At 38.4% G+C, this 27,700-nt stretch overlaps 1 protein-coding gene across 1 annotated transcript in view; it reads right to left on the bottom strand.

Moving 5' to 3' along the window:
• LOC126262915 (uncharacterized) overlaps positions 1-22,888 on the bottom strand; it is an 86,232-nt gene extending 63,344 nt beyond the window's left edge. Inside the window, exons 1-3 of the mRNA XM_049959829.1 lie at positions 22,430-22,888; positions 17,168-17,404; positions 3,591-3,799 (exon numbers count right to left, since the gene is read on the bottom strand). Of these exons, the coding sequence (XP_049815786.1) occupies positions 3,591-3,799; positions 17,168-17,404; positions 22,430-22,694 (711 nt within the window). The 5' untranslated portion in view covers positions 22,695-22,888. The remainder of the gene's footprint in view (positions 1-3,590; positions 3,800-17,167; positions 17,405-22,429) is intronic.
• Between the last annotated feature and the right edge of the window lie 4,812 nt (positions 22,889-27,700).

Genomic DNA, 27,700 nt, shown 5'->3' with positions numbered 1-27,700 from the left:
ACGGACATAGAAGAACTTTGGGTATGACCCAGAGAAGTCTGCCGGGAGGATTCCTGTTCCTGTTGTATATTAATGCTTGGTATACAATATTAATAGCAGCTTTTGAAGATGGTGCAGTTATTAATAATGAAGTAGTATACTGCCTGAAAAAAATATGCACAAATATCCGGCCAAATTTTGATACAATTTCAAAATGGTGCAAAGATTGGCAACTTGATTTAAACACTGAGAAATGTAAAATCGTGGTCTTCACTAAAATTCAAGTAAGTAGTAGCTATGACTACATCATCAATGAGCAACAATTGGATTGAGTCAATGCATAAAACAATCTAGATGTAACAATTTATGGCACTAATGTAAGAAATGAGGTGATCGTATAGGCTCAACTGTAGCACAGCAAGTGGTCAACAACAGTTCACTGGTAGGATTCAGTGAAAATGCTGTCAGTCTACAAAGTGGGCTCCCTAAAAAGTGCCCATGCATGCTCTTTTACACTACTGCTCAAGTGCATCAACCAATATCAAGTAGGCTTAATAAGGGATAATGAATGTTTACAAAGAATGACAGCACAAATGTTCACAGATTTGTTTGTCTCACAAGAGAACACCAAAATATCTCACAAAAGACTATTTACAATGTTTCAAGAACCAGTATTACATGAAGAATGTAACCTGCCCTCTTTGTATCACTTCCAAAGGGACCGAAGAGACTAGGTCAGACTAATTACAACATGGATAGAGGCTTTTAAACTGTCATTCTTCCTGCACTCCATGTGCAAATGGATGAGGAATAAACAATGCACTTCACAGCGGTTTGTTGAGTATGGACATAGATGTAGTGAATCAGAGGCCAGTTTGGAATATGAGACATTAGGTAAATAAATATCCACCAACGCAGAGTCCAGCATGTTTCGCTGGGACTTACAGAACTGGGCTGCACCTGACTGTCACGTAGCAGTGTCTACAGAAAGTTGCTTTGTCTCATATGAACTTTGGAGGACACAGTTCATCAATAAGTAGAGATAAGCTAGTCTAAGTAGGTATTATAAACATACATATTCATCTTCAGAGTCAGCAGCCTAAAGTGCACAGAAATTCATTCAATGATCAAGGTACTTCGACTTCATGAGCTAAGACATCATAAAAACTTCTGCATCATTGTGTATGTTTCTTTATTTGCCTTTGATTGTTCTCATTTGTTGGTCTTTTGCCATTTATGCTGTCTAAATAATATATTTTTATTCCAGAATTTGAGGTATTTTTCTATGTCAATTCCATCTATAGAGGGTGAGTTATTTAAGACAGGTCACTTGAATAACTCAGCCACTTTTAGTGATAGAAGAATGGAAATAGTGTTGAGTTCATCATTTTTTTGTAGGTGGAAGGGAAGAGCATCAAAAGTAAACAACATCCCACACACTGTAGGATTTGCATGTTTATCTGTTGCATGAAGACCATTGGTCTCTGCCTTGCTGCTGTATAGAGTAGGTGATATCTTCATAAATTTATCAGATCTTCACAGCATTCTACACAAAAGCCAAAAAACTGGATATGGTTTTTGTTTATGGCAAATGTCACCAAAATATGAGAGCAGCATGGGGATTGTATGCCAAGAGATATCCTGAACATGGAGCACTCTTGCAATCTACCTTTGCAAAGGTAACACAAACATTTTCAGGGAATGCCAATACCAAAAACATAAATGGCTCAAATTAGCAACCAATTGTGACATGCAATTGACATCTTAGCAGCTATAGTAAACAATCTGCATATTACTACCAGGCAGCTCAAACATGCGGGTGGACTCATTCGATGTTCTGTGAATACTACATTCCAATAAACTTCACCTTGGTGATTAATTTAGATAAAGGGTACAATTCTCTCAATGGGGGCTACGGAAACTGCAAACCAATGACAAGTTCTTGACAAGGATGTTATTTACAGACAAAGCATCATTTACAAACAAAGACACATTAATCTTTGCAGCATGTACTACTGATCCTCCAAAAACCCAGAGTAGCTGAGAGACATGGACAAATGAAATGGCTCTGAGCACTATGGGACTTAACTACTGAGGACATCAGTCCCCTAGAACTTAGAACTACTTAAACCTAACTAACCTAAGGACATCACACACATCCATGCCCGAAGCAGGATTCGAACCTGCGACCGTAGCGATCGCGCGGTTCCAGACTGTAGCGCCTAGAACCGCTCGGCCACCTCGGCCGGTCGAGAAGTGGACAAACAAAACCTTTCTCAGTCAGCAAGTGGGCAGTCTTCTAAATAATAAAATTATGGGTACATATTTTATCGATGGGAACTTAAATAGTGCGAGTATTTTTAATTTTTAACAGAAGTACTGCTACTTTTACTAGAGGACATCCCAATGGATGTACAACAAGCCATGTAATACCAACACACTGGATGTCCTGCAGATTCTGCACAGTGGTTCTGAACAATAGATTTTAAGATTGTTGACTGGTTAGTCTGACAACACAAAATGGCTTGCATGTTCACCAAACCAAATGCCTCTGAACTTTTACTTGAGGGGTAAACTGAAACAACAAGTTTACAACTAAATTCCAACCACTCACAAACACATTAAGAATCATACTACACGAGCTTGTTCTGCTATCAGCTCAGATAAAATTGAGTGGGCAGTGTTGTCTACATCCAACTGTTTTACAGTGTGTATGACCTTAATAGTCGCCATTTTGAACACATGTTGTAACAATGTTATCTGATGTCATTAGATTACTTACTGTACATTTCATCCTAGTCTCACCATATGTGTTTGCAAATGCACTCGTACAAGGCCAACATCACGATCTTGATAGAATTTATTACTGCAAAATCTAATGTATTGTACGCATCTTCAAACATATTATTATAAGGTAAATAGTACAACATGCCAATCCCTCTATGCAAAAATGAAGAACACACACACTATGTCCCCATCACCAGCAAGCAGCTTTTGTTTGAAAGATTTTCTTCTATCACTAGGTGGTTGAGTTATTCTTGTGGCCTGCCTTAGATGTGTCACCTTGTTATTACTGCACCTTTCTTCTCTGTTGTTGCAAATAGTACAACTGGTATTCTTCAAGTGCGTTCACACATACCTTTTCCTTCTGCTATTTTCATGACTGCTAGGTAACGGTTAACTAGTACTATGAGATATATGAAGTACTATTAACTCTGTCAGATGGATATGACCATGGACATTTGTTTTAATACAAACCCATCATATAAAAAATGGAAATACAAAGCACTGTAGTTTCCACTGTGGGTACTATAATTGAAGCTGACATTAAGATTATTTGGGAATTGCTTTAGTAATAAGTTGTTTGGAAGTTATTGAGATCCAAATGAACAACCTCTCAACAAAACAAATATCGCAGAACATATACATACAAGTGTTCTCAGTTACAGTCTGATTGTATTCTGCTAAACATGAATGGAACATCATAGTTATACTTTTCATGACAGCAACAGTATAGTTTTCATCTACATCAAAATGTCATGTCTTTACAAACGGTTTGAAACTGGTAATGTCAAATTGTTTAACATATTGGCACACAACTCTGTACTTACACCTCCTTTCCCAGTTGCCAAACAATCTTTAATCTTATCACCCGTAACATCTGCATTGCAGTCAACTCTAAAAACAGTGTGGGGTGCCCAGTGTTGCCATAAAATATTGCCTGTTAAGCCATCAAGTGCCAAAAGGCCACCAAAACATGGTGAGGCCCCATTAAAGTACACAGTGCATACAAATTTTGGATCTGTATCACCATCAGCTCCTGGAAGCGAAAAGAAAACTTACAACATACATGAAAATCAATATACAACTTATTCAGTAATTTACGGCAATCTCTGAGAAACAGAGACGTAAACCAGTTATGCAATCATAATTATATAATTTAAGAGGGACATTAATGTGAGTTTGCAATGTAATGAAGAACGAATTATAGTGGAGAAGAACTGCACTAAAAGTGCACTGCAAAGAGACTAATTACTTTGAATCAAGAGTCATTTAAAACATTACTAAGTGCAAGCAATATAAGGATTCACTGAAAGACTGGCCTGACAAATTAGGTCTACAATTTTGCTTCCATAATTTTTTCCCAAAGTTTGAGGCTTTATTGCAAAAAACTTACACAAAAATTATGACACGAAGTATTGGCCATTGATGACTACTAATTTCTCCCATCTTTCAGGCAGCATATGAATCCTACAGTGGATGAACTGGGTAGTTTTTGAGGAGATCAATCAACTGATTCAATTTTGCACTTGTTATATGACTGGAAATGTTGGTCAGATGGGCTGTGCGCCATTGATCAGGTGGTGGTCAGAGGAAGCAATGTCTGGAGAATATGGCATGTGGGGTAGGACTTCCCATTTCACCATTTCCACATATGTTAAGATGAGTTTTGTGAGATGGGGTCGAGCATTGCCATCCTGCAAAATCAACTATTCACGTCTATCGCTGTACTGTAGCCGTTTGTCTTTCAGTGCTCAGTGTGAATGCATCACTTGCTTTTGATAATGATCTCCTGTGATTGTTTCTGTCAGTTTCAGTAGCTTTGAAAACCTTCTCTTTTCCATGGCAGTGCTGGTCTTCAACATCAAACTCACCATTTTTGAAATGTTCAAACCATTCCCCACATGTCCTTTCACAAACAGGTGCCTCAAGGTATGCCGTACCCAGCATTTTATGGGCCGCAACCACAGGCTTCTTCAGACTAAAGAAGAAACACGCCACAAATGACAAGAACTGGGCTCATAAGTTGACATAATCAATCCAGAATAACTTTATGATGCAATCATAAATAAACTAATATTTTGACGATGTTATGTTTATAGCTGCCTATGCTTATTGTATGACACTTGCCACTGTGGCCACCTACTGCAAAACAGTGAAAGCAAAGTTGTAGACATAATAGAAACAGTAAGTGACAGCAACAAAAATTTGTTTTTGTTATATTAAACATAATGAGTAAAATATAACTAAAGTTTCAATTTGAGTAACAGAATAGTTTTATTATATCCAAAAACAAAGATGATGCGACCCACCAAACGAAAGCGCTGGCAGGTCGATAGACACACAAACAAACACAAACATACACACAAAATTCAAGCTCTCGCAACAAACCGTTGCCTCATCAGGAAAGAGGGAAGGAGAGGGAAAGACGAAAGGATGTGGGTTTTAAGGGAGAGGGTATGGAGTCATTCCAATCCCGGGAGCGGAAAGACATACCTTAGGGGGAAAAAAGGACGGGTATACACTCGCGCACACACACATATCCATCCACACATAGTTTTATTTATTTATATAGATTTTAAAGTAATAATGTTGCGTGTGCTTTGCACAAATGGATAACAATATTAAGAAAAGGACAACAATCAGTCACAAAATCCATCATTTATTGGAGCAGACCTAGATTTTGACTGTTGCATAGTCATCATCAGTAGTTTCCAACAGCTAACATAGGTCCCAATGAGTCAGAGTATAATCATTAATACATGATATGGGTGTGCATGTGACTGACATGCATGTGTCTGTCAGCCATCTGCATGCCCATCATGTATTAATGTTTATACTCTGACACAGTGGGACCTACATCAACTGTTGGCAACTGCACTGATGATTAATGGGCATGAGAGTTAAAATCTCAGTACACTTCTCTTGAAGAGAATTTCTCAGCCTAGGTCATACAAACAATGCCATTATCAGTTTTGAACTTCTTAGTAATGCATCACCAGAAGTTGAAACTGATAATGATATTATCTGTGTGACCCAAGGCTGCGAAGTTAAACAGAATAATTTTGTTGCACAATGGTCACTTTGTTCACCTTGGGCAGTTTTTCTAATCTGTGTACACATGAAAAAAGTCAAAGAAGTGTACAATATGGAGTTGGACAATCAATAATTAATTAATGAAATATTTGATGCCATAAGAAAATATGAAGAAAGTGTACAGAATTTTTTTTGGAGGAATTAATCCTGAGAGAGATGTGATAAGATGGGTGCAGCATTTGTTGAATACTGACCAAAAGAAAATGTTAGCACAAACTTCTGCATAATGTTCAAACAATTTTTAAAATAATTCTGTGCACTGATTTGTACCATGGATCAAAAACGGATCCACTCTGTCTTTGCAGAGGCAAAACAGCATATGAAGTAAGTTTAAGCCAATGAGCCTGCACCAAAAATGGACAATTCAGTTTCATCTTCTAGAAATGCTATGACCAACGTTTTCAATCCACCAGATTTGATACCTTGTGAGTATCACTTATTTTTAGATCTACAGAAATTTGTTTTGGAAAATGGGACTAAAAGGGTTTTGACAGCCACATAGATGAGTCTTTTCAGGTCTGCTAGAATTTCACTTCAAGAATAGAACCAATCCACAGGAATGAGTCCTGAACACAATGCGCCGACATGAAAAGGAATTAAAATATATTCCTTTATTTCGTAACACACTGACGTAAGCAATAAAGGCTCTGTTTTGGTGCCAGTATGTTAGATCAATGGATAGATTCTGATGTATTGACAGACTTTATGTTAAAGAAAAACTTCTCATAACAACAGCATGAAATAGGATAGATTGCTTTTCATGAAATAGGGGAGGCATTGTACAGCAGACAAACACGTTGACTGTTAGATAGTCTGGGCTATCAGACAAAGTACTTCTTCAGATCTCTCTCTCTCTCTCTCTCTTTACACACACACACTCACACTCACACACACGGCCACTGTCATCTGCAGATGCTAAGGCGGCCAGACTGCAATGAGCAGGGATCTCAGCTGCGATGGTAGCGGTGTGTGTGTGTGTGTGTGTGTGTGTGTGTGTGTGTGTGTGTGTGTGTGTGTGTGTGTGTGTGTGTGTGGGAGCATTCCTGGAAGATTTAAATTCCTATTCTAACACAAAATTCATGAAGGAACTTGAAAACAGAGGACCAGCTATTTTTCCTTGACATGTCAGTTAAGAAAAAGACCAGATGGATCCCTGGGTCTCACTGCATATAGAAAATTCACTCACAGAGACCGCTGTCTTCACGCATTGTGCCATCATTACTCATTCCAAAGAATTCAGTTATAGACTCTGGACCATAAAGCTTGAACACTTTCAGATATTGAGAGCTTAACGGAAGAACCGAAACACCTATGAATAGCGTTCTAAGGAAATGGGAACTCAGATCATCAAACTGAGTGGATATTGCAGTCAAAATCAAGAACAGCCTAACAAAAACGTTGAGACCAGGACAGAAATGCCAAAAATCGCTTGTGTACTTTATGCTGCCAGAATATCCTGGAGGATTGGTAGACTCCTGTGGAAACATGGCATACAGTATATTTTTCTCATGTCAACAAACAGAAAAGTTTACTTCGTAATGTTAAGATGATCTAGGTCTCTAAAAGCCAGGTGTGTATTGCATCCCATGCAAATTTTATGTGTCTTATTGGCAGCAAATTATTAGAAAAACTGAAGAGAAATGAAAGGAATGTAAGTGACACACCCGACTAAGAGTACAATGCAAATCACTTGAAGTCACTCAAATACAATTATAAATTAAATGCAATGATATCAGCTTCGTAGTGTAAACACCAAGTTTCTGTGACAGTATGATTAAAATAGTTCACAGTCAGGTTGGAGTCCAGGCCATGAATACAAATAACAGCACAATAAGCAGGACCTCAAGAAAAAGACGACTTGGTCAATTGTTGAAATATTGCAAGATATGGAAACAAAAACTCCTGTGAACTGGAAGCACACCATTAGTGTGTGTGAGTGTGCGTGTGTGTGTGTGTGTGTGGGGGGGGGGGGGGGGGGGGCACGCATGAACACATACACCGCTTGATGCCTCTTGTATCTAATCAGAAGCAATCTATCCTACGTAGTTTTTCATCATTTTTACAGATGAGATATTGTGACAGACTACTTGTACCAATTTCTTGTGCTAGTCTCCTTTTGACTTTGCTCAGTTTTTCCCCAATAAGATATTTGGTTTGTTTAAATCTATGATTAAATGCTATTTAAGTTTATAGCAAATTTCCAACACAGTTACTGCATCAGGATGCTTGCATACATGTCTCACAACATTGTTAAGCACATTCTTCTCTCATTTTATTGTACAATACTCAAATTTTATCCACTGATACTTCACATTTTTCAGGTCCAAAAATGACTAGTCAGATAGTCTGCATCTGTTGCAATCATACCTGCTAATCAGACACATCTTTTTACTCTGCTTAACTTTACTTGTGATGCCTGCAGTCAAGTTAATTGAATCAAAAAGGTTGGGACTATAGGTTCAGGACATTATTATCACCAGTGGTACGAAGCACAATAAAAAGTACTCTCTGGGATACACATCACTATGATTTGTAGATTATTGATGTGGAAGGGTGCCTGGTAATTTCTGAATACATTTAGTAGAATGTTACATAAATCCCTGCTCTACTTGTAAATTCCCCAGTTCATAAATGGTACAGTGCAATCTTCCCCTTATACCACTGGAATATTGGGAAGTTATGCAAGACATTTTTTAAGCTTTCTCTGGATCATTTTGCTATTAAAACATCAGAGACAGGTGGCCTATAAAAGCAAGCCATTACAATGTCATCCAAAGTGTTTATTTTCACTCAACTTATTTCATGTTTGAAATCAGCAAGTCTCTCTAGTTATGCTTCTCACAGCTAAAAATTCATCCTCACAGTACATGTGTAGCGTACCCATGTGATTTATTTCTTTTAGAATTTAGGGTTTTGCTGCTACTTGCTTCTGGTTCCTGCCAGCTTTATGCTTGTAATACATGGATATTGTTACGATTATTAAGTGAGACTTCTTGCAGTTAGGCAGTAACATACAAAAAAGTTATTTTATGACCTACAAGAATGAATGCTACCCTCTGTAATCAATCTGATGAGAATTTATCCCTCTATCCAAATGTGGTACATGATTGATAATCAGGTCTGTGGAGGGGATTCTCAATAAATCCAAATGTGAATTCCACGTGTACTCTAATATCTGAGTAGACACTTCATAAGTGTAGCATGTGCCTGATCTTTTTAAGTGTGTTCTGCATTTCTCCAATCGATAGCATAGGTGACAAATTCTACAACTGAGATCATTGTAGAACCATCAGTGTTTGTGGTTTAAGTCTTCCATCTGATTCTAAATCAGAAGACTGCACATCACAACCCATGTGCACACCCCATGAACAAGGCTAGTAAGCTTCATGACTGCAGTTACACATCTATAAAAGTACAGCATACGGCCTATGATTCCAGACATCATCTGACACTGGTGCTGACATGAGTCACAATATGCAACCACTAGTGCTGCAGGCAGGGCTGCCTCTGGATCTAGGACAAGACTGCCACACATCCTCCCCGTTAAACATACAAAATGTACAATGGACGTCCTCGCACAGGTTATAAGTATATTATGGGGGGTCTACTACTTAGCAGCATTAGGCAATGAAATAATTTTTCTTCTTACAAGCAAGTGGAATGTTTCTTTAATTAAAGTAAAACAGATCAATTCAAGCAAAGTGCTGTGTTTTGGTAGCTGCTTGCACAGTTGTTTATAGCACTAGACCATGATCTTCAAAGAGAAAGCTGCAATATGCAGTCCTCTGCTTTTAATATGAAAAGTGGCAAAGTTAAGTGTGGGATCTGTTCACTTATTAGTTAGTGAATAATGAAAGGCCATTTTACTACATATTTGAAGACTTTTGCAAGTACAGAAAGCACTTTGTTTAGTGTTCGCATGGCTGGACTGCAAAAATATTTGTTGTGGGCTGCATGCTGTCGCTACAGCAACAAGTCTGGTCTAACACTGGAGCTCCCAATTATTAATATACTGGCTAACTAACCTGGCACTGATTGGGTATTCATTTTATCAATTTTCTATTATAAAAAAACAAACAAACAAAGTGATCCTATAAGGATTCCATTTTTACCAACTGCATTTGTACTGTAATATTCCGGACAGTTTACACATGCTGGGCGCATCTGCTTCATGTGCCTAAAACACAATTTTGTAAAGTTTCTATGGCAATGCCTTTCTTAGCTCTAATGACAGTGACTGTTCCTGCCTACAGCCATTTGCACTTCACAGTTGAAAGCTGTCAAAAGTGTTGCCAGGTGAAGGGATTCATCTACATCTACATCCGTGCTCCGCAAGCCACGTGACGGTGTGTGGCGGAGGGTACCTTGAGTACCTCTATGGGTTCTCCCTTCTATTCCAGTCTCGTATTGTTCGTGGAAAGAAGGATTGTCGATATGCCTCTGTGTGGGCTCTAATCTCTCTGATTTTATCCTCATGGTCTCTTCGCGAGATATACCTGGGAGGGAACAATATACTGCTTGACTCCGCGGTGAAGGTATGTTCTCGAAACTTCAACAAAAACCTGTACTGAGCTACTGAGCATCTCTCCTGCAGAGTCTTCCACTGGATCTATCATCTCCGTAATGCTTTCGCGATTACTAAATGATACTGTAACGAAGCGTGCTGCTCTCTGTTGGATCTTCTCTATCTCTTCTATCAACCCTATCTGGTATGGATCGCACACTGCTGAGCAGTATTCAAGCAGTGGGCGAACAAACGTACTGTAATCTAATTCCTTTGTTTTCGGATTGCATTTCCTTGGGATTCTTCCAATGAATCTCAGTCTATACTTGAAAAAAGAGACAGCATTGGTCGTATATTTTTACTATTGCAGAATCGATTTTCTGTCACTGAGTGACCATCTTCAGTGCTATATTGTATAACTTAAATTGGGATGCACTGTTGACACTATGCATTACGGCGATCACATAGAGTCTATGTGATCGCCGTAATGCATAGTGTCAACAGTGCATCCCAATTTAAGTTATACAATATAGCACTGAAGATGGTCACTCAGTGACAGAAAATCGATTCTGCAATAGTAAAAATATACGACCAATGCTGTCTCTTTTTTCAAGTATACCTGTTATCTGGTCGTTGTGCACAAGACATGGAGTCGCCAATCAATAGAATCTCAGTCTGGCATCTGCTTTACCGACGATCAACTTTATATGATCATTCCATTTTAAATCACTCCTAATGCATACTTCCAGATAATTTATGGAATTAACTGCTTCCAGTTGCTGACCTGCTATATTGTAGCTAAATGATAAGGGATCTTTCTTTCTATGTATTCGCAGCACATTACACTTGTCTACATCTACATCTACATCTATACTCCGCGAGCCACCTTACGGTGTGTGGCGGAGGGTACTTATTGTACCACTATCTGATCCCCCCTTCCCTGTTCCATTCACGAATTGTGCGTGGGAAGAACGACTGCTTGTAAGTCTCCGTATTTGCTCTAATTTCTCGGATCTTTTCGTTGTGATCATTACGCGAGATATATGTGGGCGGTAGTAATATGTTGCCCATCTCTTCCCGGAATGTGCTCTCTCGTAATTTCGATAATAAACCTCTCCGTATTGCGTAACGCCTTTCTTGAAGTGTCTGCCACTGGAGCTTGTTCAGCATCTCCGTAACGCTCTCGCGCTGACTAAATGTCCCCATGACGAATCGCGCTGCTTTTCGCTGGATCATGTCTATCTCTTCTATTAATCCAACCTGGTAAGGGTCCCATACTGATGAGCAATACTCAAGAATCGGACGAACAAGCGTTTTGTAAGCTACTTCTTTCGTCGATGAGTCACATTTTCTTAGAATTCTTCCTATGAATCTCAACCTGGCGCCTGCTTTTCCCACTATTTGTTTTATGTGATCATTCCACTTCAGATCGCTCCGGATAGTAACTCCTAAGTATTTTACGGTCGTTACCGCTTCCAATGATTTACCACCTATGGCATAATCGTACTGGAATGGATTTCTGCCCCTATGTATGCGCATTATATTACATTTATCTACATTTAGGGAAAGCTGCCAGCTGTCGCACCATTCATTAATCCTCTGCAGGTCTTCCTGGAGTACGTACGAGTCTTCTGATGTTGCTACTTTCTTGTAGACAACCGTGTCATCTGCAAATAGCCTCACGGAGCTACCGATGTTGTCAACTAAGTCATTTATGTATATTGTAAACAATAAAGGTCCTATCACGCTTCCTTGCGGTACTCCCGAAATTACCTCTACATCTGCAGATTTTGAACCGTTAAGAATGACATGTTGTGTTCTTTCTTCTAGGAAATCCTGAATCCAATCACAAACCTGGTCCGATATTCCGTAAGCACGTATTTTTTTCACTAAACGTAAGTGCGGAACCGTATCAAATGCCTTCCTGAAGTCCAGGAATACGGCATCAATCTGCTCGCCAGTGTCTACGGCACTGTGAATTTCTTGGGCAAATAGGGCGAGCTGGGTTTCACATGATCTCTGTTTGCGGAATCCATGTTGGTTATGATGAAGGAGATTTGTATTATCTAAGAACGTCATAATACGAGAACACAAAACATGTTCCATTATTCTACAACAGATTGACGTAAGTGAAATAGGCCTATAATTATTCGCATCTGATTTATGACCCTTCTTGAAAATGGGAACGACCTGTGCTTTCTTCCAGTCGCTAGGTACTTTACGTTCTTCCAGAGATCTACGATAAATTGCTGATAGAAAGGGGGCAAGTTCTTTAGCATAATCACTGTAGAATCTTAAGGGTATCTCGTCTGGTCCGGATGCTTTTCCGCTACTAAGTGATAGCAGTTGTTTTTCAATTCCGATATCGTTTATTTCAATATTTTCCATTTTGGCGTCCGTGCGACGGCTGAAGTCAGGGACCGTGTTACGATTTTCCGCAGTGAAACAGTTTCGGAACACTGAATTCAGTATTTCTGCCTTTCTTCGGTCGTCCTCTGTTTCGGTGCCATCGTGGTCAACGAGTGACTGAATAGGGGATTTAGATCCGCTTACCGATTTTACATATGACCAAAACTTTTTAGGGTTCTTGTTTAGATTGTTTGCCAATGTTTTATGTTCGAATTCGTTGAATGCTTCTCTCATTGCTCTCTTTACGCTCTTTTTCGCTTCGTTCAGCTTTTCCTTATCAGCTATGATTCGACTACTCTTAAACCTATGGTGAAGCTTTCTTTGTTTCCGTAGTACCTTTCGTACATGATTGTTATTGAGTTTCAATTGCCATTCCCTGCACCATGCGTCAATTCGCTGGAGATCCTCCTCCATTTCAGTACAATTTTCCATTGTTATAACCTCTTGATATACCACAGCATCACTAAGTTGACTCGACTATCAGAGTGTCTAAGTAATAAAGAATAAATGTATTAAAACTTCATGCGTAATGTGGCATTTTTTCACGCATCTCAATATTTACGATGTCATACCTCCTGAACCATGGTAAGTAGGCCGGTATTACCCCAACAGCAATTGTCGCCTGACAGCAAGGGCTATGTGAACTAAGTTTGGTTGAAATTGGTCCAGTGGTTTAGGAGGAGCTGTGGAAAAAAATCAACACACAGATATCTACTTTTATAATATGTATGGATGTATCATCTGTGCTTGCCTGGGTCTGGGCCTTTCATGAAAGTTGAATCCAGTATTAACTTTCAATTCACAATCCACTTGCTTAGATATACATTTTGCAAAGGATAATACCTAATATCTGTCATTAAGTTGTATCAGGACGACCATTTGAGCAGAACCTACATTCACCATGTACTGTATCTGCAACTATCTCTCAGTACCAAATGAGGAAGACTCAACCAGCTCGAGTGCATCACATGGCACAACAGTGTCAGAACCACAGATGTCACAACCATCACTGTGGCATCTCATGCTAACAACCCATGACAGTAGTAGGCCGAAGTCTGCTGGCCTAATGCCCAAATACATCTTACCAGTTGTCTGCAGCAACAGTCTATTCCACAAAACTTCCACTTTCTCTTCAGAAGTATTTCTGTGAACTGTTATATTAATTTGAGTATATGGCACCCCCCTCTGCCCCCACCCCCCACATTAAGGATAAGAGTAATTTTCTCTTTACTCCAAGCAATATGTTTATTATAAATACCCACTTCCTGAAATTACTCAAACCTTAAAGCTACATAAACCTGACAAATGTCTCTGAATTTCGTCAATACAGTAGGACAGAGATTAGATCACACATGCAACATATTATAATATAATAATCTTAAAAATTATACAGAAAAGAATAAAAAGAAGGAAAGAAAATTGCTTTCTTGTTGGTTAAATGTAAAATGGAGTACTGTCTCTCACTGAATAAAAAATGATTGTAACAAGTTACAACATACTCACAACAACATAGTACACTACTTCGATATCAAAGGCAAAAACAAAAGCAGCAAATCTGAAAATAAAAACAAAAAGAAAAAAATTTAAAGAGCCTCTTGGATGTAAGACAAAATATTGTGAAAATAAAAAAGTAAATACATATGTAAAATAATATTGGAATAAATAAACAAACTTACAGCAGAAACAATAATAAACAAAATGCACAAGAAAGCACAATATAACCTTAGTGGACAAAGACACTTAAAAGTACAATTAAAATCAAACAATACAGTGTGGGGATCCCTTTACACACTGTGGCCTTCAGTATTCACACTGACATGATAAAGTTACAAGATTTCTTCCACATGTATTCCCATCCACAGTAAATGATTGTCTGTGAATTTTTTTTCGGGTAGTTTCTATCTCCTTCAAATCCAAGAATTTGCATCTTACAGCAAAGAAAGAAAGTGACACAAACTATGCCAAACATTTACAACTACAATAACAGTTAAAATCTTACAGTAATTAGGCCAATCAACTCATCCAGATTTTATAAAATGTGTGTACTCTTCCAAAAATAAGTCTTAGTGGCGTCTTGTTCACATGAACCTGCCAAGAGGATGGTAATTTCTTTGTCCCTGTGGGAATGATGCAGGAAATGGACAAGTGGAAGCATTTGGTGGTTATAAGGAGAACTGGATAACAGAGCATGAATTCAGGGAGTGAAAATGACAGAAAAAATTTTGCTGAGGACAATAGGGTAGTTTTATGACATGAGGATATTTGAACACGTGCCATATCTTCACACACACCCAATACTCCCACTACCCCACACAAATCAGCTACAAGGGAGCAACCCCCCCACCCTCTTGTTATCCAAAATCACCCTGGGCTGGAACACCTGACCCACATCCTTTGTCAGGGATTTGATTATCTCTCTTCATGCCCTGAAACAAATGATATTCTGATCCTTGCCACCACTCCTAAAGTAGTGTTCTACCATCCATGTGACCTACAGAATATCCTAGTCCATCCCTATGCTACTCCCACTCCCAGTCCCTTGCCACAGAGGCCATACATGTGGTAGACCAAGGTGCAAGACCTGTTCAATCCACCCAATCAGCACTTCCTAATCCATTGCTTTCACAGGCTTATCCTACCACATCAGAGGCTGTGAAGGCAGCCATGTCACACACCAGTTCTGCTGCAATCACTGTGCAGTTTTTTATGTCAGTACAACTATGAAAAAGCTGTTCAACAGGATGAATGGCCACTGCCAAACTGTGACCAGGAGCTAAGTAGACCATCCTGTGGCACAACATGCATCTGAACATAACATGCTTGAATTCAATGGCTGCTTCACTGCCCGAGCCATCTGAATCTCCCCTTCACCACCAGCTTTTCTGAAACGTGCAGATGGGAGTTATCCTTACCATACATTCTCTGTTCACAAAATTATCCCAGCCTCAACCTACGGTAACCTACTGTCCCCATACATCCACTCAACAGTCTCCATCCCCTCTGTCCTATGACCTCCTCCTTATTCTTGTCCCCTCACCCCCTTTGTGTGCCACCTTTTGCCGACACATCCACCCATCTTCCCCTTTCCCTGCTCCTCTCCTTTTTGGCCATCTGTCCTCCTCCCTCCCCTCAGTGTTCCACAGCTGCCTCACTCTGCACCTGTTGGCAGTCCAATCCCTGCATGCGCTTCCAAACAGCAATCTTCCCTCACCCACCTTCCACATACGCTGCTATACCTCCCCTTCCCTGCCCCCTCCAGACTGCTGCTACTGTTCTCCATGGCAGTTGCATTTCAGTTCCAGTCCAAGCTGTTGGAGATTGCAGTCATGCAAGCATGAGATGTGCTTGCTTGTCTGCGTCTTTCCTTTTCCACAGAAGGTTTTAGCCGAAAGCTAATGTGTACGTGTCTTTTCATTGTGCCTGTCTGCAACTCAATGTGTCATTTTTGTGATAAGTAGCAAGCTATCTTTTCCTTAAGCTGCTGACATTCCAACCTGGAGTTCCCACTGTTTGATTATTACTACATAATATATTTAATTGTATACCAAACAGCTGTTTCTTTTTTCTTTTTATGTCTTGTATAGTTGTCACTGGATTTGACACACTATTTACTGTTAGTGTAGGCATGCCAAGTATCATAAAATCAAACAACTCGTAATCCACATGAGATACAGTTGCTCAAGTTCTGACAAGTACCACAAAAATTTTGGGCCTTATTTAGAAAATCAGGTTCCTGTACAAGTAGTATCACTGCTAAGAGTTGTGTTTTACTGAAGACAGTGCTAAGCTGGTACTTAGAAGAGTTTTAGTTTCTAAATAATGTGAGAAATGGAGAAGGCTTATAAATACTTTATAACTGGGGTATAAACATAAAATTTTATATTACTGTATTGCATTTTTATTGGTAATAATTTTTAATACTTTTTATTATATTTTTATGTTGTTATTATTCTACTGAGCTGGAAAAACATATATTTTGAAATATAGGTCCTACTATTGTTGTAAAGAAATTAAGACAAGTTTATACAACCTATTTTAAGCATGTTCTCCAACATGTCATGTACATCGGGAGCTTAAAAAAAAGTTATCCCATGTTTCCAGTCACACACACCATCTCAAATCTGTATACTGTACAGTATTATATGTTCCCTGAAAGTGTATCCCCAAATATATGAAATCAGGGTCAGTTACAACCTTATTTCAAGACTATGTGTCAGGCCTTATAAAAGGAAGAAATGTAATAAACACTGTGTACACAACAGCCCTGAGCAGGCAATGTAAAATTATGAGAAGCTACCACACAAGTTTTATACGTGCCTGCAGTACACAATCAGTCATGATTCCAAGAGCAAACTTAGCAAAGTTGCTTGGAAAGCACAACAAGAATTCCCAACTTACCTGTCCCGTAACCAATGATCACATCATCTATTCCATCATTATTAACATCATTCAGCTGAACTGCAGACTCTGATGTAAACTTAGGAAAATTCTTCTTCCAGATGTCAGTTACTCGTATTTCTGTACAAGGAGCTAAGGAACCTCCAATATTGCTGTGCTGACCCAGTCTCCAAAATGCAACTTGATCCAGAGGAAATGGGAACCACATAATAAGAAACACCACAAGCATTATTAGACCTGGAATAAGAATGTCTCATTAGTAACAATAAATAGTACTAATAGACGCAACTGATTTTTCTCCTCATATACTTCAAACAGTTACCAGTTTATTATAAACAAAGAGACATATGGCAAAAAACTTCTTAATGTGACAACCACTGTCCATCACTTTGGTTGTCAAAATAGTCAGGTAATTAACTTTTTTTTTTTTTTGGTTTGAGACTATTATCTTCACTTGGGCATCACATGTTATGTACAGTCCACTGTTATATGCATTCATAATTGTTGACTTCAATAAAAACTATGCACTCATTGTCAATTGATTATGCATGGTGAATTTGTACTCTATAAATGTATCATGTGATAAAGTTGTCATTAATAACACAGCATATTTTGTGATTCTTAATCACACAACTGAAATGAGCACTAGTGCAACCATGCAACAAAAAGTACTCAAAGCCTGGCCTGAGGATGTAATTAAGCTATCCAGGTTGTGGTAGTATTGGGTGAGAAGCAGTATATTGGTGGAAGTAACTGAATGCAAATATGTTGGTGGAGGTTGTGGTGGTAATGGCTCATCTGCCTGTGGACTTTGGTGTGTAGATGCTATTCATGAAGGCCTTGGCAATACTTTCAGAATTACTAAGAAAGGGATTGTTGATCACTGCACGTGTGCTGTCCAGGATAGACGACTAGAAGACACGTTTAATTTTCTGAGCAAAAGTTATTGCTTATACAATAAATACCTTCAATCAATTAAAAGTACAATCAAAACTGTTCTAAAACACCATTAAGAAAGCCTACTATTGTGTTGGCAAAGTTGAATACTTTTTCTAAAACAGAAACTTCAATCAGTCTTTAAGGTTGCCAGTACCATCAATCTAGAAAATAACGCTGAGAACGTTACTGGCTGGAGACACCCAAAGTAGCTGAAAAACTATTTTTCTACTAGAAATACGAATAAAGTCATTGTATCTTGCCACAAATATCATCAGACTCATTGACACATGAGTATCTAAGAAAGTCATCTTCTCTGAGATCTATTACACTGAGGTGCCATGCATCACCACTTTTTGACAATTCTGAAAGGCAGAATAGAAGGGAAGTTATGTTGAAGTTAACATTTCATCAGTAACTCAGAGACAATGCTTTAGTGAACTAAACACATTTGCGAGAGGAATTTATGACATAGCTGAAGGTGCCATCTTGGTACGGTATTTACTTTAAGTGATTTGCCCATTAAATTTATGTCCAATGTAGTAACAAAGGTAGCATCTCATACATAAAAAGAAAGCCCAAGGCATCTACATTATAAGAATACAACTTTCATTTTGTTCACCATTGATCACTTATGGTGGAATAGGTTTGAACATTAAATATACAATTAAGAATAATTTTTACAGTGAAGCATTTACAAATTACTTCCATTCAGAAACTCTCTGGTGACGTCAGTTTCACATGAAATAGCTTACTTTTACTATTCTCTTGCAGACATGGCTAATGTGTTGCTCCCAGTTTAATCTCCTATCAATGTGAAAGCCTAGTAGTTTTACTGATTCCACACTCCACACAGGAATGGAACAGGAAGAACCCCTAATAACTGGTACAACAGGATAGACTCTCTGCTATGCACCTCAAGGCAGTTTGCAGAGTACAGATGGTGATGTTGGCGCATAGGAATCCATTGGAAGAAAACCAATTCATTGCTAGTTCTAATTTTCCCTTTGTTGCCAGATGCAGTTCTTTCATGTCATGGCACGGTGTACTAAGCAGTGTTGTGTCATCCACAAAACACACTATGGAATCTGCTCCGGCATGGTTTGGCACATCCTTAACTGCAGTGATGAACAGAAATGGACCTAGGACGGAGTCCTGTGGCACTCTGGTCCAAACTTCCTTCAAAGAAGAGCATCTGTTTTTGACTGATGCAAACTGCTTTCTGTTGCTTCAGTATTACTTTATTACATCTAAAAATAGGCTGAATGTACTAAAATATGCGTTTTGCAATAGGGTGTTAAATGGCATACAGTTGAAGGCTTTGCTGAGATCACAAAATACAACTGATACTAGATCCTTATGTTCAAATGCACTTAACAGTTGTTTACCAACTTCAGTGACCACATAAGTGGTATTTTTGCCATGTTGGAATCCAAACTGTCTGTTGATCATGCTTTCCAAAATAGCTATTGAGTTGTTTGTACATTAGATTGTCAAAAACTTTGGAGAAAATTAAGACAATTTGTGAATGGCAGCTAGCCTTAAATGTGGAAAAATGTAATGTTCGGATATAGTATTACTAGTGTCCTGCTTGACACAGTCAAGTCACTTAAATAATTGGGCTTAATGTTGCGAAGCGATATGACGTGGAACGAGCATGTGAAAACAGTGGTAAGGAAGGCAAATGTGCGACTTTGGTTTATTTGGAGAATTTTAGTAAAGATTGGTTCACCTCTTACAGAAGGCAGCATACAGGACACTGGTGAGACCTATTCTTGACTACTGCTCGAGTGTTTGGGATCCGTATGAGGTCAGATTGAAGGAAGACATTGAAGCAATTCATAGGTGGGCAGCTGGCTTTTTTACTGGTAGGTTTGAACAACACATAAGTGTTGCGGAGATGCTTTGACAATTCAAATGGGAATCCCTGGAGGGAAGGCGACATTCTTTCCGAAAAACACAGTTGAGAAAATTTAGAAAACAAGCATTTGAAGCTGATTGTTGAACGATTCTACTGCTGTCAACCTACATTACACGTAAGGTCCACGAAAATAAGATACAAGAAATTAGGACTCATACAGAGGCATACAGACAGTCGTTTTTCCCTCACATGGCTGGAGAACTAATAACAGTCTATACTTCTGAAGTTTGAGAATCTTGATACAGCTTTTGTAATATCCCTGGGGATGATGGCATTCGAATGGAAGGCACAACCCTTAGGTGGCTCAGCAACAATAAGATCTAAAGTACAAGTGCCATTTTCTTTAATTTTGGCTTTCAGCTTGCTCAGATAGTTAATAAAGTAACCCTTTACTTCTTCAGGGTCCAGTGTTGCAACTTGTGTGGGGTTTTCGACTTTTCTTCATTGATTGTGTCTCATGCTGCTTTACATTTGTTGGGAGCACCCTCTATGTAGTATTCACATGTAAGATTTTTGGCCAGGGTCAGTTTGTCTTTGTAGTTCTTTTTACATTGTAAATAAGCTCTATATATGGTGTCATCCAACTCAGGCTCTTGTTTACAATATTTTTATATGTTCTGTACAGTCTGAGCATATCTTCCCATGTGAGTCAGCTCATCCTTATACCATCTGAGCTGTTTCTTTTTCTGTTCATGCTTAGGGCTAACTTTCATTGATGGTGAATGAGAGTACCATATTTCTGTCAGTTTTTTCAGGAAATTATCAAACACTAATCCCCAGTGCCCTTCCCATTGGTTGTTGCACACACAGTAACAGCAAACAGCAGCTAATCTATCAGTAAACAGATTAATATATTCATCTTTCTGCCTCTTTTCCATATATACTGAAGACAACTGAAGTTTAAAAATGTTCTATCCATTATGTCAAGCTACAATGATTTTAGATGCAGACAACTTCCATTTCCCCTCCCAACCTGTTACTGGATTCGTTCGTCAGTACCAATACAAAAAAAGTGCATCAGGAAAAAATCCATTAAGTGTATTTTTTTAAAAGTTCTACCTACTTAAACTGCATTGAACAATGACCAATGTGTCTTTCTTTGAATAGCGTGCACTCATTCCAAAGATAAGATGTGCAACTGTATAATGTGTTTAGTTCTACACCATGCTAATATAGCTACACATCAGCTTTACAGCAGCTGCATCAGTGTTACTGTATTTCCAACAGAACATGATATTTCTACAATTTTAGTACAGTGTTACCAGGTCAATTTCAGTAAAGTGTCATATAGTACTTGTGATACATCTACATCTATATTCAGCAAGCCACATTATCACCTCATGGTGGCTGGTACTTTGTGTACCACTGTCACTTCCTCCTTTCCTTGTCCACTTGTGAATGGTTTGTGGGAAGAACACTTGCTGGTACACCTCCATGTAAGCTCAAATTTCTCTATCTTACCTTCATAGACTTTTCATGAAATATAAATAGAAAGATGCAATCTGCTGATTTCAGCTCTCACACAATGCAATCAGCTGTAGAAAGATTTATATATTCTTTCCCTGCTCATGGTCAACGATCTGGAAACCTTATGTGGCTATGCGAAAATGGGGGCACTACAATGGGTGTTTGAGTATCTGCATGAGCTATCATAATATATGCAGTAGAATACTGGAATAACTACAATTTGTTTTTAAAACTCAGTAAATAACGATTTGTGACATAAAATATGTAAAATAGGCTACCTCAGATAAATAGTATAACGTACGGGACATAATATTATAGCCTGCAAAATTTAAGATAAAATTGTGGCATACACACACCTCATTCTTCCTATACAGTAATTAGCTGCATTAAGTTGTTAAAGAAAACCCGTTATTCCATAGATAATTACAAACACAATTAATAATAATAGTATACTCTTTCAATAACATTGCAAAAAAGTGACAAAGGAAATATATTTTATTGACTCTTCGGTATTCTTAGTGGAATCATGTAATTTAAGGAGAAAGCTGTATCAGACTATGACTTGTATAAAGTGTTCTAATTTTTCTCTTTTCATCCATATGGCGCTGCATGTTTATTTAGTGCTAAGTGTTGTTTGAGCAATATTTCTTGGTATAGTGTCCTTTGTAAGTAGCCTTTTCGGGCACATAATTGTGTCCACAAACATATGGTGGTAACTGCCAGAACTTGCCAACTGCGAAATTGCAGTGATCTTCACTCTGTAGGTGCTTTCTGCGTAAATTCTCTATTGGTTTAGCAATGTACTTAAGAACTGTTACATCGTTACGTACTAATAAGTTATAACACAAAACAGGAAAAGAAAAACACGGTGTTGCAGAAGTAATGCAATAATCTAAGAGCACAGGATCAGGAAAGAAGTAGAGACCAAGATGTGTTACCTAAAAGTGCCGTCAATGCTATTACACCGTAACAACAAGGTACGCAGAAAACTTTACAGGACGAAACTTTGCCAGTTTCATTTTGAAGATGTGTGCTTTTCAGTTTCCTTCTTGGGGCCATAAGTGGTCGTTTCACTCCTCTTTCTTCGTCCACTTTGAAACCATTTCTACCGTCACGAATAAACACATCGTCCTCAACATCATCGCTCCCATCATCTTCGTCGAAGCTGTCTTTCACAGCTAGTTTCGGAACAGTAAACGACATCACGCTACAATAAATTGTATTACGAATGGAGCGACGCCGTGAAAAAGGGCAATTTTAGCAGCAGTTCCACACGTATTTCACTCTCACTGTATCTCCGACGCTGACGCACAACAAAACACCACCAAGTGTCAACATAATCCACAGATAATCAAAATAAACAATGTGTCTAATGTCAAAACGAACATAGAACCTCTTTAGCGGGTCAACTGTTACATGATCGATGTTACACTATCGACATGTCATATGTTGAATGTCTATCGAATTGTCACCAAGAAAAATACTGTAACAACAAATAAATTTAGCGGACAATGACCGACTGTAAAAATATTTGACATACATTCGTGTTGATCCTTAACAAAGTTTTAAAGCTTTTATTTGTTTTTCGCATTGTTATTTATTAACCAGTATTCAAGTTTATTTTAGGGTTAATGATAAATCTGGTACAGGGACTATTTCTGTAATAGCAGCAAATAACGTAATAAATGGCATAGCCCACTATGCTTTTGTCTCATAAAATTTTTGTCTCTAAATTGACATCTTCTTTAAAATTCGATTGGTAGTTAAGCTATGGCTTAAATAAATTAAAATATTAGTAACACTTAGAAAACGAAAAACAAAAGTATTCTGCTTCTAAACAAGAAGATTATATGGAAGAAGGTTGTTCATTATCAGAGAGAATTTATACATTTGTGGTTTATTAGTGTACGGTACAACAAAAGCAATATTTCAGAACTTATTGTTAGAAATGATGTTCGTCATCATAATATGAGAGCTAAAGTTGATCTGTATCAAAACACAGTTAGAAAATAATTAGGAATGAATTTATAATCTACTGCTGTTCCCTGACTATTAGAAAATCACGACAGTAATAAGTTTTAAGGTTTGTACTGTACTGTAATTAATTACTGCTTTATTATATGCTTATGGGAACTCTTCTCATCAGAGATCATAGTCCTTAAATTAATAATATCTTTATTCTTTGGTGAAGTATATTAAATTTTATCTTTGTCTTTTTCCTGTTGCCTAGTTGCTTCCATTTTGCTATAAACATGTTAATTTTGGTGTAATTAAAGTGCCCTAAATTGACATATAAAAGAAGTGCATCAATGATCGAAGTATCACAACATTATTCAGAGTACTTCCTGAGTAGATTCCCTACACTGGTGACCCCAGTACAACAAAAGCAGATTCTACTTCTGAAGTGTGCTCTGCAGCTACAGTGCCTACACCAGACATGGAGAACCTTCAAGAACATGCGTTCTTCGCACAAATACTTCAAAGCAACCTCTTCCACAGACAAACATTTTCATGCTCCTTGTGCAACGCAAGGTGGAACCGAAACACGAAAGTGTTGTACGAAGCAGCATTTTGCCGACTATGCAGATGGCAGACAAAGATATGACCAACATTTGTACCATGCAGACGTACTAGTTGTAGCCACACCGTGAAAACATTGTGCTACTTACCAACAATATTCAGTTTAGATGACAAGTGCAGGAATTTGCAATTAAGACACATGAATGTTTCTCTGTTGTTTCGTTTCAGTTCCGCCCTTGGTGAATTTGTTCGTTAAACAATATGCAGTCCAGCTGATTGGGCCTTGCGAGATGCGTTCAGATTTTGTTCCCGCACTGCAAATGTGCTGTGAGCCCAGGCTGAACAATGTAATCTGGATTTTATGCTGTTCCGCTAAGATCTGACGCCATTTCTAAATTAGTGGCTTTCTATCCTTGGCATGTTGCATTGTGTTTTGGAACCAGCGCACTCATTTTTAAAAAGGCGCAGCATTGTGGAAGACAAACCCAAAATTATGGCCTTATTGAGTAGTATTGCGAATTATGCCCCTGTTATCAGCGAAATCATCCATGCCCTGCCAGCTCTTATAAATTCGACACCGCAAAATGGGCGCTATTTCAGTGACTTGGAAAAACTCTTAGACAACAGCTATGTCAGGTTATCTACAAGAAAAGAATTGGTATCAAAAAACCCTCTCAACTATGGATGGCAACTGTGAGAGGCTGTATTTCCAAGCAGCATGCCGGACAACACTCTCTGGTTGATTTTTTTCGAATTTTGGTCAGGTCAATATTATCTCAGTTGCTTTTCTGAAAACTCCCATATAATTTTATACACAGCATGCTATAACTCAGTGTGTGCTGATTCTGAAGGAATGTGATCCGCAGGACTGAGTTTAGCTTGTAAGCTTGATGCTATTCTACCACAACGACAAGGAGCAGATGACTGGAACTATAACATCTGCTACTCAAATTTACTGGTCATTTGTGATCCTCAACAAACGAGTACTATGGTTCCCAAATGCTCATGGACATTGCTAATGGTGCCCGGCTGTGTGCACAGCAGCTGGGGGACCATGCCCTCAATGGATGTCAACACTTCATGTTATAACAGGACATCCTCATCTAACATTACTTTTCCTCAACAGAGTTGTCGATAGCAGTATTATTTTTTTCGAATTTTGGACAGGCCAATATTATCTCAGTTGCTTTTCTGAAAACTTTCATATAATTTTATACACAGCATGTTATATTACAAGATAAAATTTATGAAAAGCAATTAGTTTATAAAATATTTTAGTTTGTATGTTATAATCGATAAGTTCTAGTTCTGAATGTACGGTTAAAATTATTTTTTTAGAAACATTTTAAGTTATGAATTATTTTCACACTTAAAATTTCTACTATTAATTACGCAATCCTGAACAGTTCACCTATGTTTATTTCTGGATTCATTTATGAAATAATAATCGAAATTAATAATGTAACAAAAACTAGTAGACACTCATTTGTTAATAAAAATTGCAAATCCTTATTCCTATTGTTATTTCTGCAGAGTGTGAGAGTCGTAAGCTTGTCTCTGATGTGATTGGACGTATTTTTGTATAATAGGGGCGAGCAATGTAATTTTGGCTTTGTTAATGTGAAAAATCAAAATACTGTATGATATAATAAAATGTGAGTAAATCAGTGGAAAATATATTTAAGTGAAAAGTTCTGCAACAACAATCTTCCAATTTATTTAGTTCAAACCATCTGTGAGAACCTGATGTTAGATTTTCTGCTTCAAGAATCAGACCTCTAGACAAGAAGAACTTGAGCCATCTCAACATGACAAGTTAAGTAAACTTGAAAGTTTATTGTAGCCATCTCTGCGAACCTGATGTTAGATTTTCAGCTTCAAGAATCAGACCTTTAGACAAGAAGAACTCGAGCCATCTCAGCATGACTAGTTAAGTAAACTTGAAAGTTTATTGTAATCTTTGCTCCTCTCAAATATTCATAAAAGACTTTGTTTATTAATTACTTGGACTGGGTACTGTTTAAAGTGGACAATAGATAGAAGATGGTAAGAGGGGGGGATTACAGTGTGTCGATGACATGGAGCGAAAATGATGGTGCTGGTTCCATGCTCATTTTGGCAAGAGAGCAAGCAGTGGCTCACAACCATGTGACTTCTCAAAACTTCAGAAGTTGCCCACAATAGGTGCTCTAAATCATGACAGACAGTAGAATCTCTTGAGGATCAAGAGCAACAGGTAAACCAGCTTGACTGAGCCAGCAGGAACGAATACAAGGCTTTAAATGCAGATCTACACTTCTACCCCCCATGAACCATGGACCTTGCCGTTGGTGGGGAGGCTTGCGTGCCTCAATGATACAGATGGCCATACCGTAGGTGCAACAACAACGGAGGGGTATCTGTTGAGAGGCCAGACAAATGTGTGGTTCCTGAAGAGGGGCAACAGCCTTTTCAGTAGTTGCAGGGGCAACAGTGTTTATGATTGACTCATCTGGCCTTGTAACACTAACCAAAACGGCCTTGCTGTGCTGGTACTGTGAACGGCTGAAAGCAAGGGGAAACTACAAACCATAATTTTTCCCGAGGGCATGCAGCTTTACCGTATGGTTAAATGATGATGGCGTCCTCTTGAGTAAAATATTCTGGAGGTAAAATAGTCCCCCATTCGGATCTCTTGGCAGGGACTACTCAAGAGGACATCGTTATCAGGAGAAAGAAAACTGGCGTTCTACAGATCGGAGCATGGAATGTCAGATCCCTTAATCAGGCAAGTAGGTCAGAAAATTTAAAAAGGAAGTGGATAGGTTAAAGTTAGATATAGTGGGAATTAGTGAAGTTTGGTGGCAGGAGAACAAGACTTTTGGTCAGGTGAATACAGGGTTATAAATACAAAATCAGATAGTGATAATGCAGTAGTAGGTTTAATAATGAATTATCTTGGCCACAATAATGCGTTCACTATGCTCTTTGTAACATCATAGTGAACGCATTATTGTGGCCAAGATAGACATGTAGCCCATGCCTACTTTAGTAGTACAAGTTTATATGCCAACTAGCTCTGCAGATGATGAAGAAATTGATGAAATGTATGATAAGATAAAATAAATTATTCAGATAGTGAAGGGAGACGAAAATTTAATAGTCATGGGTGACTGGAATTCGAGAGTAGGAAAAGGGAGAGAAGGAAACATAGTAGGTGAACATGGATTGGGGGTAAGAAATGAAAGAGGAAGCTGTCTGGTGGAATTTTGCACAGAGCATAACTTAATCATAGCTAACACTTGGTTCAAGACTCATAAAAGAAGGTTGCATACATGGAAGAATCCTGGAGATACTAGAAGATAGATTACATAATGGTAAGACAGAGGTTTAGGAACCGGATTTTAAATTGTAAGACATTTCCAGGGGCAGATGTGGACTCTTACCACAATCTAATGGTTATGAGCAGTAGAGTAAAACTGAAGAAACTGCAAAAAGGTGGGAATTTAAGGAGATGGGACCTGGATAAACTGACTAAACCAGAGGTTATACAGAGTTTCAGGGAGAGCATAAGGGAACAATTGACAGGAATGGGGGAAAGAAATACATTAGAAGAAGAATGGGTAGCTTTGAGGGGTGAAGTAGTGAAGGCAGCAGAGGATCAAGTAGGTAAAAAGACGAGGGCTAGTAGAAATCCTTGGGTAACAGAA

The sequence above is a fragment of the Schistocerca nitens genome, chromosome 6 (genome assembly GCF_023898315.1).
Source record: "Schistocerca nitens isolate TAMUIC-IGC-003100 chromosome 6, iqSchNite1.1, whole genome shotgun sequence".
Taxonomy (NCBI): Eukaryota; Metazoa; Arthropoda; class Insecta; order Orthoptera; family Acrididae; genus Schistocerca; species Schistocerca nitens.
The sequence above is the reverse complement of the archived record's forward strand: the minus strand, read 5'-3'. Positions and strand labels throughout refer to the sequence as shown.